Raw genomic sequence first — 17,140 nt, 5'->3', positions numbered from 1 at the left:
TTCATGGGCTCAGCGGGCGGAGGACGGTAGAAGGGTCATGCTATTGAACAGCCCTTCTCAGCAGCCAATCAGCACCCAGGAGCCCACCCTGCATTCTGAAGGTAGCCAACCAAAGCCTAGAACTACACGCAGGGGCCTGAAGGACATCTTCGCTAGCCAATCATGTTCCAGGACTAGAAAACAGCGGCCCGGAGTAGCTGTTCAAGGACCAATCAGCGCGAAGCTGTGAAAGATTGGCTTTCCCCAGCCAATCCGTTGTTCAGGGTCGCCCTGCGCTCCTGGAGCGCCTCGGCCGCCCCAGCCAATCTGCTCCTCGGTAGCGTCTGCGTCACCTCCGCCGCCGAGAAGGTGAGTGGGGGGACCCCGGGCCCGGCGTGCGGGGTGACTGCGCCGGCGGGGCGGGAGAGTGAGGGGTACGGCAGGGGTGGCACGGTGGGGGCGGGGGAGCGCAGAGCACGGGGGGAGCAGAGCACGGTGGCAGGGCTGGCATGGGGAGGGGGAGCGCAGGACATGGAGGCACGGGGGGAGGGGGAGCGCAGGACGTGGGCTGGCACGGGGGGAGGGGGAGCGCAGGACGTGGGGGGCACTGGGGGGAGGGGGAGCGCAGGACGTGGGGGGCACTGGGGGGAGGGGGAGTGCAGGACGTGGGGGGGCAGGGGCTGTGATGGTAGGGGGCTGTGGATAAGAGGGAGGAGCACTGGGAGGCTGGCATGGCAGAGATGGGGCGGCAGGGGATGGAGAAGGAGCACTTGTGGGGAGGGCTGGCATGATCCGGGCGGGGGGGGCATTGGCTGAGCTGTAGGAACTGGGAGGGAAGCAGCAGTGGAATTGCTGGGGCTGGAGAGCTGTTCAGAAGCATAATACCGAGAAATGCTCTTTTTCCGCTCTGCTTTCCTCCATGGCATGGGCTGATCCAAAATGCCTTTTCCCCTTCATTATACAGATGGCCCAGAGGCTCGCGCTGAGGAGGTTTCTATCCATCTCCCCCAAAAAGCATTCTGTGCCGCCTGTGTCGATCCTCTCCAAGGTGTCAGCAGCACCATGCTACCCTAGATCACTTGTCCCTCTTACCCAGATCACTGTGCCTGCTTCCATTAGGACATTTTCTACCACACCTGTCTGCAGGGCCACCTTTAACATCCAGGATGGGTCTGACTTCCAGGACAGAGTTGTGAACAGCCAGAAGCCAGTGGTGGTAGATTTTCATGCACAGTGAGTATTGAGTGTGGAGCAGTGAGCCCCTCTTGAGTGTCCTTCTTTCTCTCTCTCACTCTTACATCCTACAAGTAACACTCTTCACTATTTAGCCTCTGCTACTGTGCCTTTGGGCAAGTTACTTGCCTTCTCTTTGCCTTGGTTTCTGCCTCTGTAAATAGGGATAAGAGTGCCTTCCTATCTTTTTGAAGTGCTTTGTGATCCATGTAGGGAGAGACCTGGCTTCATAACAGCACTACACTTAAGCATGTTTGCTGGCATAGGTATACCGGCAAACCCTCCCAGTGGAGAGACAGCTTCTACCACACAAAAGTACTTTTATTGGTATAATTCATACCCGTTCCTAGAACAGAATAAGCCATACCAGCAAAAGGTTTCTGTGTGCCCCTCATTTCCCTCAGCCCAACCCCCCCATTCCAGCAGCTCTCTGTTCCCATTTCCCTACATGACAGACACTCTGTGTGGCCCCTTTTCTCCATGTCCCCCATTATCCCCTCCACTCATTCCAAAGCATTCCCCAGCCTCCCCCTCAGCAGGGGTTTTGTGTGTCCCCCATTACTCTCTCACCCATTCTCCCCCCATTGCAGGAATTCTGTGTGCACACTCATTACCCCATGCCCCCTATTCCCACCTTCCCTCCCAAACTAGCGGCTCTCTGTGTCTCCCTTTCTCCCTCCCCACATACCAGGATCCCTCAGTCTCCCTCCCCAACCACCAAGGGTTCTGTGTGCCCCATTCTCCTCCCCCACATACCAGGGCCCCCCATTTTCCTCCCCCACCATGCCAGAGGCTGTGTGCACAGCCCTGTTTTCCTCCACCATTATATTTCTTTCTGGGAGAGAAGTCATTCAGGATGTCAATGTGTTTAATTCTATTGGGAGAATGAACAGAGATGAGACAGAGTATGTTATGCTGGAAGACATTAATGGCTACCATCAACCAGTTCTTTTGAGCTGTAGACAATTGCAGAAGTTTTTATGACTGGGTAAAGAGCTGGCAGGGCTTCATGTGTCCCCTGCAATGCCCCTTCTGGTTTTCTGATTTATTTATTTCCCCCTCCCAAATCAATAGAGTTCTGGCCACTGATGCTTAGAATGTTCCCTGGAGTTTTGGAATTGATCGAATGCAGCATTCAGAAGCTGTTGCGTGACACAAAGAATTAAACTTTGTCTATGCTTAAAAGTTATATCAGCATAGCTGGATTGCTCATGGGAGTGGAAAAATCACACCCCTGACTGACACACCTAAGCCGATAAAACTCCAGTTTAAAGGCAGCTGAAGGAAGTGTGTTTCTGTTGACATAGCTATTGTCGTTCAGGGAGGTTGTGTTCCTACACCACCAGAAAATCTTCTCTCATGTAGGCTGCTTCTGCACTACAGGACTGTGCTGGCATCGGCTCCGTAATGCAGACATAGACACACTAAACTCAAGAGTATTTCTCTGTAAGGTTTTAGCAAGTTTGGTCAACAATACAGAATGCTACCAATACCTGTATACAAAACATAACGCTTATGGTATTTCACCAAGATGTTAACATAGATTGTGTCATTGTTATGGATCCATAACATCTGTGCTATGCCCAGCTTTAAACAGTCCCTTGCATGCAGAGATGACCTATACCTGCTGATTGGGGTGGGGAGAGGAGGGGACACAGTTTAAATATTTGGCTGCCCCCAGAACAGCTCGAGTCATGGCACTCCACCAGGCAGGTCCCCCCCATAGCAATGGCCCCTCCCTGCAGCTCCCAGCTGTTGCTCCTTCCTCTCCCCACAGAGCTCAGCTTACTGGCTCCCCCAGCAGCTGCTGGGCAGGGATGGGGTCCAGCCACCCCATGTGACAGAGCAGGGCTGGCAAACGCTGGCAGAAATATGGGGGGGCACGTGACCCTGCATTGTTGTCCCTCTCTTGCCCCCCCCCCCCCCACACACACACACAGGAACCTTTTCAGTGTGCCAGATCCTGAAGGGTGCCCATTCTTCCTTAAAGGTAGGCCACACGGCTTCAGTGCCTCCAAAACTGAGCACCTGGGCTCTTGAGCTCTACTCAGCAAATCAAACTTAGATAACTCCTTATCAGAGACATTTCCTGTCTTCCAGGACCAGTGCACCTCAGCAAGTATTTGCAGTGACACCAGGCAGCCTTTTCCAAACAGAGTAGGGTTTATTAGTCACCTGTAACACAGCACTGGAAAGTCCTTAAGTTAGCATAGAGATTTAAAGGTTAAGACATAATTCATACTGGCCAAGCCAGTGCAATCAGCCAGCAAAGTGGCTGTGAAATCCGTTTCCACACTTTCCATGTTTTTGTCTCTTCGCCTGTCAATCCCATGTCTCTCCAAAGACCAGCTTGTATCTTAGCATCTTCTCATCTCTTGGTCCATTGTCTTCCTCCTGCTGAGTTCACATGTTCCACCTGCTGGAGTTCCATGTGGAGTTCCTGTGGATCATTGTCAATTGTTCAGTTGTTGGGATTACCATAGTCTTTCTGAATCCTTCACTGATATGGGTCAGTGTTGGCCAGTCCTTCAAGGACCCATTCATACTGCCCCAGGCAGTTAGGTGACCCAACACCTCATGTCTACTGCTCTACACCTATGGGGTGCCAGTCCCCACTCAAGTAAGTCACTGCCATGCATATCATTCATAAGAATATTACAGAAGATTCCCACTTCATCACAGTAACAGAATGAACACGCATAACAACCCCGGTCTTAGTAAGCTTTTTATTTACTTAATATTATTTTGGCTTCCACCTTTTTCAGCCCACAGTCTGACAGCGACAAACACCAGAATCTATTTTATTGCTACATTTTACTGCCCTACAGTTCAGCTCGCTCCCATTATGGCTCATGAGGTTCTCTTCTTACTGTGTCATAAGGATACTTGTTAGCATTAAATGTGCAGCACAAGCTCATTATGTTTTCTTTATTGACATTTAGGCCCAAACAGACAACTAGAACAAATGGCAGCATGAAAGCTGTGTATTGCAAGTGATCTGTGTCCTCCAAATTAATCTCCATGCAATTTTTAAATCATTCCAAATACTCCTCTTGTTACCTTCATGTTTTCTTTAGCAGCTACTAGTTCCCGGGTGACAGAAGTAGTTGCTGAGAAGTTCATAGCCTCATCTATAATCAAATTATATAATGTCTGTTCCATTTTTTTGAATGCTGTTTACACTGAGGAAAGACTTTCACCAGTAGCAATGAGTTGGTATTGGCAAAGGCTTTTGCTAACATCAGCAGTTGGCATTGATAAAGAATTTGCCATTGACTAACAATGAAAATAGTCCAAGATGTTATCTGCTAAATTATAGTAGTAATAATTTTCTGTCTCATTTGTGTCTGGTGGCACCTAGTGTCCCCAAGCAACATAAAGGCCCCCTTTTTTGCTTGGTTCTGTACAAACACAGAGCATAGAGTCTGGAAAACTCTCAATCTAAATGGACAAGAGCGACAGACTGAAACGGAAACTAATGATGACTGGGGCCGTGAGAAGGAGGATCAACTTGTATGTCCTCAGATAGAGAGACCAAAAGCTATTGGGAGTAGCATAGGGAGCAAAATCAGCTGTGGTTTCAATCTAAAGGATGATGTAAGGGTTTGGGACTTATTAGTCTTTTCTTTGTGAGGGTAGGTGGGATTGAGATCAGTGTAAGCTGGGCAGTATGACTCCAAGTGCAGTTAGAGGAAGAGCTCAGCACTTTGATTAGCGCCAATAGCTTCCGTTCAAACTCTTGCTAATACCAGAGTTTGGTACAGGTAGTGTCTGATGTGGTTTTTTTTCTTTTTTTTAAATAGAGACAACCTCTCAGTGACAGTGATTTTGCTGTGAAACAGAGCCCTTAGGTAAACACAGCAACCACTTTGGAGACTGAGGTGTTTCAAGAGTAATGGGCTAACACTGAATATTAGCCTCTTCCCATCTTCCCCTGATTTAATAATGCCTGTCTTATGGAAGCCTCTCTTTAAACTGTGTTGCAATCCAGGCTTGGTCTATGCTTAAAAGTTATGTTGGCATAGCTGCGTTGGTCAGGGGTATCAAAAACCCACACCCCTGACTGGCATAGCTTTGCTGACAAAATCCCCAGCGTAGATGCAGCTATGTCAACAGAAGTGGGCTTGTGTTGGCTTAGCTGATGTCATTCAGGGAGGTGGTGTTCCTATACCAAGAGAAAAACTCCTTTTGTCAGGCCTGGTCTACACCTGAAACTTAGGTTGACCTAGCTACATCACTCAGGGCTGTGAAAACTGTCACCCCTATGTAGCATAGTTAAGTCGACCTAGCTGTAGACACAGCTAGTTTGATGGAAGAATTTGTCCATCGACGTAGCTGCTGCTTCTGAAAGATGGATTATCTACATTGACAGAAAACACCCTTCTGTCCATGTTGGAAGCATCTACGTTACAGCAGCAGGACTATACTTGTGTAGACGTACCCTCAGTGTAAGCTGTGTCTACACTAAGGGGCTATGCCAGCATAGGCTCCATAGTGAAGACAGTCTCAGAACCTGTGTTACTTTCTGACGGTGATTCTAACGATTGCAAAAGCGGTTGGTTAATGTTCACCCTTGGTGTTTAAATTGTGGTAATTTCCCATAGGGTAAAGGTCAGTGTAGGGAGGAGGGGTTAGGTGGCGATCAGGTTGCCTGTGAAATACCATGAATGGTGTGAATCAAACTATGGATGCCTGGCAGTTTCTTGTGTAATGCCTGCTCTTTTTCTTCCCTGTGAGGTGGTGTGGCCCCTGCAAGATCCTGGGCCCCAGGTTAGAGAAGATGGTGGCCAAGCAGCAGGGGAAGGTGCTGATGGCAAAAGTGGACATTGATGATCACACAGACCTGGCCATTGAATATGAGGTATGGGCCAGGAGCAGGAGGACGCTGTTCCAGCGGTGGCTAGGAGGGGGCATAAGGGTATCCTTATATTAAGGAAAGGCTTGTCAGTTGGGCTGTCAATTAATCACAGTTAACTCACGCGATTAACTCAAAAAAAAATCGTGATTTAAAAAATTAATCAGTTTTAATTGCACTGTTAAACAATAGAATACAAATTGAAATGTATTAAATATTTTGGATGTTTTTCTACATTTTCATATATATTGTAGTCTATTTCAGAGTAGCAGCCATGTTAGTCTATATTCGCAAAAAGAAAAGGAGTACTTGTGGCACCTTAGAGACTAACCAATTTATTTGAGCGTGAAGTGAGCTGTAGCTCACGAAAGCTTATGCTCAAATAAATTTGTTTGTCTCTAAGGTGCCACAAGTTCTCCTTTTCTTATTGTAGTCTGTGTTGTAATTGAAATCAAAGTGTATATTATTTTTCATTACCAATATTTGCACTATAAAAATGATAAAAGAAATAGTATTTTTCAATTCATGTCATACAAGTACTGTAGTGCAATCTTTGTCTTGAAAGTGCAACTTACAAATGGAGATAGCTGTATTAAAAATCAAAACAATGTAAAACTTCAGAGCCTACAAGTCCACTCATTTCTACTTCTTGTTCAGCCAGTCGTTAAGACAAAACTTTTGTAGCCGACATTGCAAGGTATTTACATGCCAGATATGCTAAACATTCATATTCCCCTTCATGCTTCAGCCACCATTCCAGAGGGTATGCGTCCATGCTGATGACGCTCATTTAAAAAAAAAAGCATTAATTAAATTTGTGACTGAACTCCTTGGGGGAGAATTGTATGTCCCCTGCTATGTTTTACCAGCATTCTACCATATATTTCATGTTCTAGCAGTCTCGGATGGTGACCCAGCACATGTTGTTCATTTTAAGAACACTTTCACTGCAGATTTGACAAAACACAAAGAAGGTACCAATGCAAGATTTCTAAAGATAGCTACAGCACTCGACCCAAGGTTTAAGAATCTGGAGTGCCTTCCAAATCTGAGAGGGGTGAGGTGTGGAGCATGCTTTCAGAAATCTTAAAAGAGCAACACTCCGATGTGGAAACTACAGAACCCGAACCACCAAAAAAGAAAACCAACCTTCTGCTGGTGGCATCTGACTCAGATAATGAAAATGAACATGCATTGGTCCACGCTGCTTTGGATTGTTATCGAGCAGAACCCGTCATCAGCATGGACGCATGTCCCCTGGAATTGGTGGTTGAAGCATTAAGGAACATATGAATCTTTAGCGCATCTGGCGCATAAATATCTTGTGACGCCAGCTATAACAATGCCATGACAATGCCTGTTCTCACTTTCAGGTGACATTGTAAACAAGAAGCAGGCAGCATTATCTCCTGCAAATATAAACAAACTTGTTTGTCTGAGCAATTGGCTGAACAAAAAGTAGGACTGAGTGGACTTGCAGGCTCTAACATTTTACATTGTTTTATTTTTTAATGCAGTTTTTTGGTACATAATTCTACATTTGTAAGTTCAGCTTCCATGATGAGATTGCACTACAGTACTTTTATAAGGTGAATTGAAAAATACTATTTATTTTATTTATTTTTCAGTGCAAATACTTGTAATCAAATAAATACAAAGTAAGCACTGTACACTTCGTATTCTGTGTTATAATTTAAATCAATATATTTGAAAATGTAGAAATCATCCAAAAAAATTTAAATAAATGGTATTCAATTATTGTTTAACAGTGTGATTAATCGCAATTAATTTTTTTTAATCGCTTGACAGCCCTACTTGTCAGTGCAGCAGCATGTTGGGGTAGGAAGTATGTGATTGCTTAGGCACTCCTGTTTTATGTGTGTCAGTAGATACACACCCCAAGCCTTCAGTCATCTCTAGTTGTAGCTTTCAGGCTCTTCTTGAATATTGTTGGTGTTTGTATTGGGATAGTGCCTAAAGACTCCAAGCCCCATGGTGCAAAGCACTGTACAGATGTATAACACAAGGACAGGCAGCGACGCGGAGAGCTTGCAGGTCACTCCAAATGCAAGGCAGCCGATGGAACGATGGGCCTAACGTTTAGCCCAGTGTGCTCTTAAACACCCATGTCATGTGATCAACACCCTTTGCCCTAAAGATGCAGAGTAGGCTGAATCCCTTCCCAGCCCCTCTCATTCACTGGCTCTCCCTCCCAAGCCATAAAAGGATTCCATAGGTGTTAATGTCTCATCCTCAAGCTATATCACACGGCTTGAGGGAGGGAAAGGTAATGTATGTGGCGGGAGGAATAAACTCATGCATTTTCTGGCAGGTTGGGTCCTCAGCACTTAGGTTAACCCATCTTTCCACTGCTATGCATGTGAACTCTCTGTCCTCCGCACTGCCACCAGGTGCTTTGGGAGGAAATAACTGAACACCGAGAAGGATTCGGCCTTTTTATTTAAAAAAAAAAAAAGCTCATTTGAGAAACTGAAAAATCCCCCAGTTCTGCCCTAGGGACCTGGTGTCTCCCCTTCCCAGTACCTAGTGGACAAAGAACACTGCTGCTGTATTCTACAATAAGACCCTGCAGCAAAAGGGTTAATATTCACTCTCCCATTGGAGAGGAGAGCTGTGCTCCTTCCCTTTAGGGATTAAAACCTCACATCTTTGACCCAGGGCTGAAGCTAGGACAAGGAGCTCAAAAAAAACCTGCCAGCCAGCTGTCAACCAGCCTCTGGGGAATGTCATCTCTCCAAGAGTGGGGTGTGGGGTGTCACATGCTGTTACTCCCAGGTTGCAGTGGGTAAGCCTTTGGGGCAAAGTGGAGCCAGTCTTTTCCCTCCTTCTCCCTTTAAAGTGACAGAACTCTCCAGCAGGCATGGAGGGTCTGCACAGCTTGCATCCTCTGTTAAGGTCGGTGGTGGGGGCTTTGCTCTGTAACAGTGCCCGGACATACATGCCCAGACCAAAGTTGAATGTTGTCGTTAAGCATGGAGGATGTGTTTGAGGGTGCTAATGAGGACGCACTGGGAAAGGCTGCGATTTTTTTAAACAGTGAAGTATTTGAAGCCAAGAGATGTACACCAGGCACTGGGTAAGGATTGTGCTGTCCACAGATAAGAGATTAGGGATCAAATAGCTTAATCATTATTGTTCCAAGCCTTGCTATAGGTAACTGGTAGCACTTCTGCTCCAATTATACCAGAGCAGTCCCAGGCAACTGGAAAACCAGCTGGAGGGGTTGGCCAGAGTGGCTCCATGCTGTTCTAAGTCTGCACAAAAGAAGAGGACGCTATGGTGTTCAGGGTAGGGGGTCGGAAATCGACCTACACTGGGGCAGGAAATCTGAACTACCCTGCTAGCAGCATCCTCTTCTAGGAACAGGAACTGAGGGCCTTTCCACCTGGGATCCAGGACTCTCAGATTGTTCTCTGCTTGTGTCCTGGGATTTTCAAGGCCCTTTTCTCACCCCCACAATTCCCCTGCTAGCTGCCAGAAAACCAGCTTCCTCCCACGTTTCTCCCTCCCCTTCACATGCAGACCCTGGCCAGCTGCCCAGCCTGAGATTGCACAACGTCCTCTCTGCAGTGGATTCTTTGGGGGCTGCGGACGGAGAGAGACCCCCTCAGAGAGCTTTGGAATGCCTGAGCATTCCTTCACATGGGTCCCTGCCTGCCCTTGGCTCCAGGCTGTCCCAGCAGAGCACACGTCCCAGAGGCGTTTCCTACTGCTAGAAACCTTGCAGATCCAGTTCTGCCCAAGGCAATAATCTGTTCTCCTGAGATTCTCAGTCCCTTCTCATCCAACACCCACTTTTCAGGAGGTCTCAGAACACAGCTTTTCCACCCCACTGTTGCTTCCCTTCTTAACCACGAGGGCAAAGAGAGGGGAGTACTTTGGCTTTGATCTGCTCTGTGTGGGATTCTCTCTCACTTTCAGTTGCACTGGCTTGTTGCCAGGATGCATTTTAATCCTAGCTGGGAAAGCTCAGCCCCTTCTCCCACACTGCTGCCGGTCAGTGCATAGCCTGGCTGGTGTGGTAGTTTTGGAAAGCTAGCAGTGGGACTCCTTTGGCTGGAGACGTCTCTGCAGTAGTAGCTTGTTCCTGTCCGGAGTTCCCTACATTGTTCCTAAACCTACTGGTGAAATCCTCCCTTCTTCTCTGGTCTCTCTGTGCTGCGTAAAAGTGCTGGAGTGGTGTAAAGGGGGCCTAACAGCCCTGGTTCTGTCTGCGGGAGATTTTCCCTGGTGCAGGCAGTACAGAACCCGAGGACTTGCGGACCAGCCCTGGTATAGGGGCTGCCCATAAGACATCCAGGGATGCTGTTGTAAGTTGGACAGTCCCATGAGACTTTTTAAGCTATGCTGGGAGCCACTTGGCCCCCTGGAGCAGTTCAGCATCTGGAAGCACAGAGTAGCTGAAAGCCACTCTAGCTGTCCCCTCCCTCTGCGCTGCCTCCTCTCCCCCTTCCCCACCCCCCAAAAAAAGGCTGTGAGTTCTGTGCCGTGTCCCTTAGGGACCACGCACACAGCAGCTGGGCGGAGATGCTCAGCTCGAGGAGATGAAAATGCGCTAGCTCTCCTCAAGCTAGCACGCTAAGAATAGCCGCATGACCGTGGCGGCTCTGGCTAGCCACCCAAGTACAATCCCATCTGAGCCTCTGGGTATGTATTCGGTCATTGAGCTGAGCTGCTGCGGCCACGTGGCTGTTTTAGGCGCTAGCTTGTGTACGTGTACCCAAGTTGGGAATCCACCTCCCAGCTGCCATGTAGACGTACCCTTAGAGGCACAGCCCAGAACTAGCATATCTAGTGTGGAGAGCAGTGCTCCTGCTGCCACCCCAAGGAAGGGTCAGGGACAAGAAACGCTTAGCTCAGTGCACGTTGCCAGTTCTGTACATAGGCTGATATTTTGTGAGTGGTTCAGGGTGCGTGGGAGGAGATGGAGGGCTCAGCCACAGGTGCACGTGAGGTTCATGCTGGCCCACGCACAAAGGCTTGTAACTCAGCATTAAGTTAACTGCTCCTCTTCAGCTCTGGAGGCTGCTGCTGTTCCTCACTTGGACTAGTGCTTGCTTTGATCATGTGACCTTTAAAGCGGCTGGTTAGTTAACCAAACTCATTTATAAAATAGCCTCACATGTAACTCCACTTGCTGTTTATTCTACATTAGGGACATGAGGAAGGATCCCTGAAAAATAACAACTACGTTGCCCCGGGGGGGCATAATTAAGGCAAGCTCAGTGCTCCCCCGTTATATCCTTTCTTCCTGAAAAAGAAAAAAATTCATACACCGGCACATCAGCCACACCATGTGTACGGTGAGCAGCTTTCCAGGCCTACAGTGCACTTCTACAACCAGTCACTAGGGGGTGCTAAAGAACACAGATTAAACAGGCATTGGGCAAGTGGCAGTAGGAGCCCCAGTGCCTGGATTATCTAAAACTGGTCTGTACAAAGCCCTGGAGGATATACACAGGGAACTGTTCTGGATGGGTGAGGGGGAGGGACAGGGTGAACAAAACCTCTTTTATGTCAAACTGCTGGTGAGAGAAGAGCCAGATCTCAGAGGGATTTCCTGTGGGGAGGATTTGTGTGGGTGGTAGATCCCTGATGGCAGCAAGAGACAGTGCAGCTGGGAATGTACTTGCTGAGTGGATGCATTCCCAGGATGGATAGCCTACAAGATAAGGATGGGACACATTCCAGGAGATAAGTGCTCTACAGCTAAGGGCCATGAAGTAGCAGGAGGTATGTGGCTGGCTGTTCTGAAATGCTACCAAATTCTTTCCCTTGCCATTCCATGCTGGTCTGAGCCTAGTTACACCTTCCCCAAAAGAGGGTCACAAGGTTTCTCATCCCCCTGACCGAGTCCCTGGGGATTTTGCTTTGATCCTGAGTGCCATCCTTTGCACAGTTACTTCCTTAGTTTTGAACAAAGCTTGTGGGGGATCATCTGAGGGAGTAACACCCAAAGCCACTACCTGGCTGCCAGCTCAGTTTGAGCGCTTTTCTTCCCCTACCTAATCAGCAAGGCTCAGCAGGTGGTGGTCTCTGACCACGCTGTCAGTGAAGCCATGAGCTGTGAGAGCAGGGAGAAGGAAAGAGATGGATTGTGGGGGGGGGAGAGGGACACAGTCTAGAGCTAACACAAGAATACTTCTCCAAGGGTGGAGGGGGAGGACAAGGAATCCTCTCCTACCTGCGGAAAGGTGCAGTTCCGCTCTGGTCCACGTTGAATTGTAGGGAACAACTACCCAGTGTAAAATATACTTTATAGGGCACTTTAAAAAGATTTCTAAACCATTGGGTTTGCTCCCTCCTGCACTGCCTTGTGATGAGATAAAAGGGGTGGTGGGGGGAGAGGTTACTATTTTTATTGGGGGGGGAATAGGTATTTTGTCTGCATTTTTAATCTTGAGTCTTGTCTAAACTACAAAAGCTGCATGGATTGATTTTAGTTAAATCAGTGCATACATAAGGCTCGAAAACATGAGCAGCATCGATGCCTTCCATGGTTTTGCTGGAGGATGTCTTGGACAATGTTCGTTGTTAGCTCTTGCACCTTAATTAAATCTCTGAGCAGGTTCTCCAGCTGCCCTATGATCATCTAGACCGGGGTTCTCACCCTTTTTCTTTCTGAGGCTCCTGCAACATGCTATAAAAACTCCATAGTCCACCTGTGCCACAACACCTGCTTTCTACATATAAAAGCTAGGGCCGGCATTAGGGAGTAGCCATCAGGGCAGTTGCCCAGGGCCCCATGCCATGGGGTGCCCCACAAAGCTAAGCTGCACAGCAGGGCTTAGGCTTTCTGCCCTGGACCCCAGCAAGTCTAACATTGGTTCTGCTTGGTGGACCCCCTGAAACTTGTTCGCAGCCCCCTGAGGTGGCTCCAGACCTCAGATTGAAAACCACTGTTCTAGACTAGAGAGGCCCTGAATTTCTAATGTCGAAAGCAAGCAGGAAAAATAAAACTCCAAAAACTTTTCAGTCCTTTATGAATTATACAGAAAGGCCCAAGCCTTTTGTGTGTGTGTGCGCTTTGCAGGTCATCCTTCAAAGCCATTGTGCAGCTGGGCTCCTCCCAGCATAGCTTATTGTGTGTCTGTTTGCACCCTCTCTGCCTTCCAGGTCTCAGCTGTGCCAACTGTACTGGCTATGAAGAACGGAGACGTTGTGGATAAGTTTGTGGGGATAAAGGATGAGGATCAGCTGGAGGCCTTCCTTAAGAAACTCATTGGAGCCTGAACAAGAGAAACCTGCACCCAGGCCTCTGGATTTGGTCATGTTGCACGTTCTCTTGCCAGGGGAGGCGTGAAGCAAAACTGAACTGCCTTGTAGAATCTGTGCCCTTTTTTGTGTGTAGGTGTGGCCCACCTTCTCCTCTGGAACAGCAGTAGTCCTGAGCAATTCTGAGAGATGGTGAGAAGTAAGGCCGCTCATCCTCAAAGTGGGTGGGAGAAGCTGGAATTGGGCTTCCGTCTGTCGGCAAAGAACTGGCAGTGGGGAAAGCGAGACAGCTGCTGAATTAGAGGTGTGTTTATCAGTGTCTGTACTATCCAGACCCAGAGCAGTGGGTGGTTACTCTCTGCAGGATGTGGACACATATTTGCTCTGGGTGGGTTTGTTAAAATCGGGGATTGCTCTGCTTCATCCATGATACCTGCATCCTTGTCCTCATGTTGCTGGGACAAGTATGAATCCTCTGTGGCTCCTTGAGCCTATGCCACACTCTCCCCTGCTGCTGATTTATGAAGAGAAACATTTTGGGAGGGGTTTTGTAGGTCTGTAATAAAGAGAACTTTATTAATCATTTCTGTGTAGTTCTGTAGAAAAAACCCCTCTCTGAAATCATGGGGCAACTCTCACCTGCCCACGAAGGAGGGAGGAATAGTAAGGGATGATGCTGCTGTGATAGCTGAGCATAGATAAGGGGGCTCCCCAGATGGAAACAGTGGGGTGGGAGTGCAGGGTGGGATTTAAGAATGTTGGGAGTGACTCATCAGTATTAAAACTTAATGCACTTGCTTGTTTTAATACCATTATTTCTGTGCAGCTCCCAGCACAGCTCCTCTGGCTCTATGGACTGGTGGGACTTGTTTCAGGTGCTGCTGGATTCTGAAACCCAGAAAGCTGATGCATCTCCTGATCGAGGAGGAACATTGGCTCCTGCCAGTAATGAACCACAGCGTGTTCTCACCCCTCCTCTGCTTCCTGTCTGTTTGCATAATTGAAGCTGTTCTTATCACTGAACTCTGGTGCAGAACCCCCACAAGAGGCTGCAGGGACTAGCTGCTGAGGAAAATGTTGGTGGTGTGGAGGGAAGCGATGAGGAGGGGTCTCTGCCTTTGGACTTTAACTAGGCTGCCTTTAAACGATGGTCGTGAGTTTATACATTCATAACTCTAGTTGAGTGCAGTCCCTCTCAGCTGCGTCTCCCCACCCTGCCTGCCCTTTCTGCTTGTTCCTTGCACCTGCCTCCATCCTACCTGCGTAGCAGCAGCAGCTGCTGCCACCTTCCCTAACCTCTCCCTCAGCTACTCCCATCCAGCAACTGCAAATTAGTGTTCTCAGGATGAAACCCAGGGCCACTGCCTGGCTTTTCCTGTATATCAAAGAGGCTTAATTTCAGTGCATTTATGCCACACGCCTCAGAATACTGTCAATATTTAATGCCTTTATAGGCTTTTTGTTTCTGTTTGTCTTCAGTCTCCCTTACCCCGCCTTGGCTCTGAACTCCATCTTCTCCCAGCACTTACATTATTACAACCAGATAAGGCATTTTCCTCCAGCAGTGCCATCACACTTTATAACAAGCAGTACATTTTAAGGAGTGGTGATGAAAGTCCATAGGTGCTGGGCTGTAGCCACGATATTGCTGGCAGTTTTGTTCTTATCGCAAAGCTGGGCAAGACTGGCTGCTCCACTGCAGGAAGTGGTACCAGTGGCCCAGTAGGGGGCACTCTTCACTTTGGGCCAGTGCTGAACTAATGCTTTGCTGTGGTGTTCTGTAGCTCTGCTGCTGGAGCTGACATCTTTTGAATGAGATTTAAAACAGTTCTTGGCCACGTATGATCATTAAAGAGCCCCTGCCAACTTTTTGAAATGGAAGGGTTTTAATCCTGGCAATAGTGCCATGCCTCCTTAAATTGCCCTGGCAATACCAGTTCACTACAGTATTCTCACTTCTAGTAAAGACTGTCCATTTTCCAGCATATGCAGGAAAAACGGGGGAGCACCATCATATGTTCTTATAATAGTTAACTTTCATGCCTTACCATCACCCTAAAACAGGAAAAAACAGACTTTGACTTTGCATTGTGTGTACAGGAGACAGTATAAATTAGCTATTTTACCATTTCCTTCCAAGGGAAAAGTCTAGCTTGGGATTTCTGTGGTATTCCAGTGTCAAAGCACAGAGTTACTGGCAAACTTTAAGATGGGGGTATATGTACAATTGCTTCTGTAACATGAATACTGAGTACCCAAGTATTTGATATGCTCAGAGATTTCCCTCTTATAGCCATCCCTACGAAGCACCACTTTCAGTGGCGGGAAGAGGGTAGCGTTTTCTGTGCATCTGATTCTCCCTTGAAGTCCCCAAATGCCTGGGCATGCCTTTGACCCAGTAGAGAAATAATGAAAAGGGCAGAGACGTGCAAGGATGTTTTAGGCAGCAGGGCCTGATCCTCAAAGATATTTCACTTCCATTGACGTTGATGCCAGTTAGGAGCCTAAATACCTTTGAAAATCTGGGTCCAGGACATTAATTTTAATCCCTTTTTTATTGTCTCTGCGGAGTGAAGCTGTTACGTGCTAATGATGGCTGCTAATAACAATCTCCCCGTGTTGGTGTCATCAGGAAGGTTTGCACATGGTCTGAGTCAGGGTGTTATATGGCAGTTTTCACACACACTGAACATGATGGTCTGTTGCAAAGGGGCTAATGCAAAAGGCTGTTCCACAGGACTAACAGATTTCTCCATATTAGTGGCTTAAATGCTTCCCTTTGTTTCTGTTGCACCAGGGATGCTGTGTTCTTCACTTCCTGTTTTGAAACATGCATGGTGTTGCTCTGTTCTGTTAAACCTTTGCTGTGCTCTGTCTTACCAGTGGCCGCACCCCAGTCATGTGTGTATGTGCTATAACTATACAGCTATATTTAAAATGCAGGAGTCATGGACTTTAAATGAACCCTACATGAGTGTCTCTCTTTACATCAAATGTTTCTGTCCTTCCTTTCGCTTCCGTTCTTTAAACTGTCCCCTGGTCATCTTCCACCCCCACCCCCCGTCTGGGCTTTCTGGGAGGCTGCAGGACAGGGAGATGTTTATCCTCTCAGCATTCCTGCTATATTGTAATAACACTTAGTACTTTGTGGTTACAAAGCAAAGGTTGAACAGAAGAGACCAACACCATTTGCAAAACTCTGTGCAATCTGTCCTGTGATGTAGAAATATCCCCTTTTTACAGTTTGGAAAACAGCTGCTCTTAGTCCTGATCTGGCCAGGACCTCAGGCTTTTACTATCCCGTCCTGGAAATTACAGTTCTAGCCTGTGGCCTGGAGCCGACTGAAAGCTCACCTGCAGTTATGGTATCCTGCCACAAGGAGCTGCTGTGCCTGGGAGTGTGGCTCATCCCCCCACATCTGCTGCTCCCTTGTGAGCATAGAGGAGATGAATCAGAGTAGGGAGCAGTTGCCTCTGTCTTGTCATTCAATGCAGCGGCAGCAGTCGGGATCATCCTCCCCAGGGGGCATGGGAGCCAGGGGGACCCAATGGGATAGGAGGAAGGAAAGGCAGGTAGAATGGCAACACCAAAGAGGAAAGCCCCCAGCCCTCCCCTACAGCTAGAGGGAACGAATGGTGGAAACATGAGGCCTTCAGGAGACAAGCCTGAGAATGTGCTTCTCTCTAACCACCCCAGAGACCAAGAGTGCTGGGGAGAGGCCGCATCCATCCCTCCATCTCACCTCGTTCTTGGGGAGAAATGCTCCTTAAGGATGCCGGGGAGTGAGCCAGGCCTGCCGTCCTTCCATGGAGATGCTGGAGTAAGGGAATAGCACT

General features: G+C 47.9%; 1 protein-coding gene across 3 annotated transcripts; it reads left to right on the top strand.

Moving 5' to 3' along the window:
• The first annotated feature begins 237 nt into the window (after nucleotides 1-237).
• TXN2 (thioredoxin 2) lies at nucleotides 238-13,928 on the top strand. 3 transcript variants are annotated; one of them, XM_074949906.1, is made up of 4 exons: nucleotides 238-348; nucleotides 944-1,212; nucleotides 5,950-6,073; nucleotides 13,205-13,917. In XM_074949906.1, exons 2-4 carry the CDS (start codon nucleotides 944-946, stop codon nucleotides 13,319-13,321), a joined length of 510 nt encoding a protein of 169 aa, XP_074806007.1. In that variant the 5' UTR covers nucleotides 238-348; the 3' UTR covers nucleotides 13,322-13,917. The 3 variants fall into 3 exon arrangements, with proteins under 3 accessions (XP_074806007.1, XP_074806015.1, XP_074806005.1); XM_074949914.1 differs by having other exon boundaries at nucleotides 323-413; nucleotides 13,205-13,919; XM_074949904.1 differs by lacking the exon at nucleotides 238-348 and having other exon boundaries at nucleotides 884-1,212; nucleotides 13,205-13,928.
• Nucleotides 13,929-17,140: the final 3,212 nt, after the last annotated feature.

This window comes from Natator depressus, chromosome 1 (assembly GCF_965152275.1).
Source record: "Natator depressus isolate rNatDep1 chromosome 1, rNatDep2.hap1, whole genome shotgun sequence".
Classification (NCBI taxonomy): Eukaryota; Metazoa; Chordata; order Testudines; family Cheloniidae; genus Natator; species Natator depressus.
The sequence above is the reverse complement of the archived record's forward strand: the minus strand, read 5'-3'. Positions and strand labels throughout refer to the sequence as shown.